The sequence below is a fragment of the Triticum urartu genome, chromosome 2A (assembly GCF_056163025.1).
Source record: "Triticum urartu cultivar PI428250 chromosome 2A, HENAU_Tu73, whole genome shotgun sequence".
Classification (NCBI taxonomy): domain Eukaryota; kingdom Viridiplantae; phylum Streptophyta; class Magnoliopsida; order Poales; family Poaceae; genus Triticum; species Triticum urartu.
Genome location: NC_141874.1, coordinates 496,021,765 through 496,025,589, shown reverse-complemented (window position 1 = coordinate 496,025,589; position 3,825 = coordinate 496,021,765). Strand labels below are relative to the sequence as shown.

Genomic DNA, 3,825 nt, shown 5'->3' with positions numbered 1-3,825 from the left:
CAAGTTTTTTTTGCCACCGACGGACGGATCCAGCAATGAGTTTATTCATGCATGATGTAGGTGCACAGTAGGCATCATGCGGGAAATGAATTGCTTTGTGTAAGATTCCTATATGGTATTTCTGCGCTCCAAATAAGACGGCATCAAGCAAGAACTAACGTATCCCGCAAAAAAAAAGCAAGAACTAACGTGTATTTACATCTTCTCCCTGGCAGCTAGAGTGTGTACATCCATTCTAGTGACAAAGTTTTCCTCCTAATAAATTTAGGTGAAAATGACAGAGAAGTGGAGAGACAGAAAAATCTGCCATGCAATGTGTGACATTCAAACGACACAGTTCTCCGTCCTTAGGTATGGGGGGAAAAGTATCTACCATTGAGTGCATTGGCAGCCACAGTACGCAAGTACGATCAAAATCGACTGTTCCCCCACCTACAGCAATTAATGAAGTTTCTTTGAAGTACTCCTGCTAAGTAGGAACAGCAAAGCACTGGCTCCAGGACAGCCATGGGGAAAACATTGTTCTAGCACAGGATTGTATCAGACACCTGTCGATGTCGACGAGGTTAAAGAGCAGGAACATTATCTGATATGCTCTTGGATCTGTTGTTCTTGCAGAACATAAAATTCAACACAATATTACGCGTCGATTACATTAAAAAATTATGTTCTTGCAAAACATAAAATTCAGCATAATTACACATCGGCTTTTCTCCAAGAGCATCGCAATCTACTTTATTTACATTATTTTTTAAGCAACAAGCATCAGCACAACACGCATTTTTTCAGGTGTTGCCGACTGGCTTAGGAGGGCCTCTTGCTATTGGAACTACGTCTGCGGCACGGCCCTGTTTAGCCTTTGCAATGTCGACATATATAACTCGCCCATTAAGTACCTGTTGCAAGCTTGCATTGCTCAGCTCTTCTTCTTTTTCAAATGGAGCGGCAAAAATACAGATTACTACTCCCTCCGTCCGAAAATACTTGTCATCAAATGGATAAAAGGGGATGTATCTAGATGTATTTTAGTTCTAGATACATCTCTTTTTATCCATTTTGATGACAAGTATCTTCGGACGGAGGGAGTAATATATTGAACTAGCAACAGCACTATAGTGATAACGCACGGTTCCTCCTAGTTTTCGAAAGAAGAGAAGAAAATAAAAACTTGCCTTGCTGTTCATCTCTTCCCGTGCTTTATTGGCCTCTTCCTCGGAGGCAAATTTCACAAAGCCGAATCCTTTTGATCGGCTGGTCATCTTATCCGTGACAATGGTTGCTGAGCTCGAATAATAACAAGTTGCAACTTAGATCGTAACAACAAGCAAAACAACTAGCAGTGGAAGTTTGTTCTGGCAAGGGATGAGGATAAACCTTCTAATACTTGGCCATAACGCGTGAAAGCTTCTGCTAGGCTGTCTTCCGTTGCAAATTGTGACAAACCTGTAAAATGATTAGAAACTAGGACTATGTCAGAGATGCATTTACTAAATTGCATATAACAACTGTATCCAACTGAACTGATCCCAACGAATCTCAAATATGTAGGTTATTCTATACAGTAATAATTTTCAGCTTGGATGGGTTGAGAGAAAATATTTTTTATATCAATCAACTGAGAAATATATTACTAAACCCAGAGTAATTGCAAGAAGAACATGAAATGAACTGAAACTAGTATGTTAAGTGTTAACCGATGATCGTTCATTGTAAATCAGCAGCAACTAACAAGAGCTTATATGTTGTAATAAAATCTACTCATATTGATAGGGAAATTTTGAAGTTACAATAGTAAAGTTGACCTTAGTAATGTATAACAAATGCTAGTTTGAATTACTTCAGCTCTTTTAGTTAAATTTACCTTTTTCGGAAAGATAGTAAACCCCCTTTTAATCAAATTTACCTAAGTAACCTGATCGCTCATATGGCATTTATAATGGAGCAATAAGTATTCCATATTTATATGGTTATAAAATCACAAGAGTGTAAGCCCCCTACATGGCAGGTCCTACTCACTGTTGGCATATCGGAGGCAGGCATTTTCGGAGTAAAAAACGAAGATATATAACATTTGGTTACCCATATTGACCTGATAAAGAAAATCTCTGCAAAAGATGGGCTCCATCTCCTAAACTTATTCCCGAGAACATTAGTTGTCACTTAAGCTAGCAAAACAAAATGAGTAACCACGTATGGCAAAGCATCTATTGAAGACCACCACAAGTAAAACACATGCAGCTGCACTGGTAAATAGCACTATTGCAATTTGTCGAACAAGGCATGAAACTGCTGCCCACACGAGCATTTCGTCAAACACTTGCTATGCATGCATCCACGGAGCCACCTGCGCATTCACACGCTTCTGGTAACCACTGCGCGCGTGAGAGTGGAGAGCGAACAGCGGGTTGATATGAGACTGGCCGGGGATGCGACGTAAGGGGGGATGTGGGCGAGTGGATGGGTGAAGACTTTAACCTCCGATGAAGAGCTTGTGTGTGATACCGCGAGAGTGCGTGAGGAGCAGCGGACGCGTGGTGGCGCCGGCAGGGCTCCTCGTGGAGGTGGAGGCCAGGCGGCGGGAGGCCTCACGCAGCGCCGCCATGGCCATGGCTCTGCCCTCTTTCCTTTCCTTGGGGAAGCCGGGGGGACGGAGCCGGGAGAAGCGGGCGGCCAGATCGTCGCTAGGTCTAAGAGAACTGGGAGCTGTCGCGGGGCAGAAATCGTACTACCTCCAGTTTAAAAAAAAAACATCAGTTTCTCATGGAAATCGGAATCGGAATACTCCAATTCGCACCTTTTTTGCTGCAGAGAAAGGAGTAGAGAACTCAAAATAGACCTGGAGAACGGCCTCTTCGGTTCGAAAAGTTCTCATGCAAAATTTGATTGCATCTCATAAAATAGAATGTGAGGTCATTTTGAAGTACCTTTTATAGAGTATTCTCCATTGACTTAACTTGCTGAAAGTACTCCCTTCATTTTAAAATAAGTGTCTCAAGCTTATTTAATTTTGTACTAAAGCTAATACAGTTATTTTGAGACAGAGTGTCAGCGTCCCAAGTAAAGCCATCGAGCAAGAATGACCAGAGCAACACCAAGTCAACAGGGGATGAGAGCGAGGGAAGAGCTGCAGCAATAGCCGGATCGGCCACGTCAGCTGGAAGGGACGACAAGTAGACCAATCAAGGAGAGGGACGCGTCATCGGTAGGCCAGCGCGGATCAAGCAGCCCAACAGGAGATTCGCGGGTCCGGAGTGGGTGAGCACTACTTAAGATAGGAACGGAAGAGAGATAACCATCCGGGCAAGGATCACGAACAAGGCACGGCACAGCATCTATTCCCTTTAGGCCTCATTTGATTCATAGGATAGAAATTTATAGGAATAGGAAAATCATAGGAAGTGAGATGACATGCATCTCAATTCCTATAGAGGAAGAGATGTCATTTGGTGTATAGGATAGGATTTTTTCCATTGAGTCTAGGCTAATGTTTTTTCCCTCCAAAACGTGAAGGATTGATTCCTATCCTACATAGGAATAGGAATTCATTCCTACGAACCAAAGGGCTTCAAAGGAATTTTTCCTTTGCAAATCCTATCCTATAGAATTCCTACAAAAATCCTACAAACCAAAGGAGGCCTATTCTTCCTTTCCAAGTTATAACTGAACCAGAGAGAGCTGAGTTGTATCTGTAAGAGAGAAATACAGTTCGTGAGAATCATAAGCTAACATCATGGTATCAGACAGCCAACCACCATCATCCCCCACCGCCGCACCAACGTCAAGCTGGACACGCGCTGCCGGAAACAAGCTCGGGAGCATCTACTT

At 42.8% G+C, this 3,825-nt stretch overlaps 1 protein-coding gene across 1 annotated transcript; it reads right to left on the bottom strand.

The window, feature by feature from the left end:
* Window positions 1–650: 650 nt before the first annotated feature.
* On the bottom strand, window positions 651–2,743 carry LOC125538474 (small RNA-binding protein 11, chloroplastic). The gene is made up of 4 exons (XM_048701762.2): window positions 2,476–2,743; window positions 1,375–1,443; window positions 1,173–1,279; window positions 651–896 (listed from the first exon to the last, which is right to left on the bottom strand). Exons 1-4 carry the CDS (start codon window positions 2,606–2,608, stop codon window positions 786–788), a joined length of 420 nt encoding a protein of 139 aa, XP_048557719.2. The 5' UTR covers window positions 2,609–2,743; the 3' UTR covers window positions 651–785.
* Between the last annotated feature and the right edge of the window lie 1,082 nt (window positions 2,744–3,825).

Excerpts from the sequence above, each read along its gene's own strand:
- LOC125538474 (XM_048701762.2), bottom strand. The coding sequence starts at position 2,608 with ATGGCCATGGCGGCGCTGCGTGAGGCCTCCCGCCGCCTGGCCTCCACC. Across the intron at positions 1,444-2,475 it reads ACACAAGCTCTTCATCGGAG|GTTTGTCACAATTTGCAACG; the intron begins GTTAAAGTCTTC and ends ATCATTTTACAG. Across the intron at positions 1,280-1,374 it reads TTATGGCCAAGTATTAGAAG|CAACCATTGTCACGGATAAG; the intron begins GTTTATCCTCAT and ends ATTCGAGCTCAG.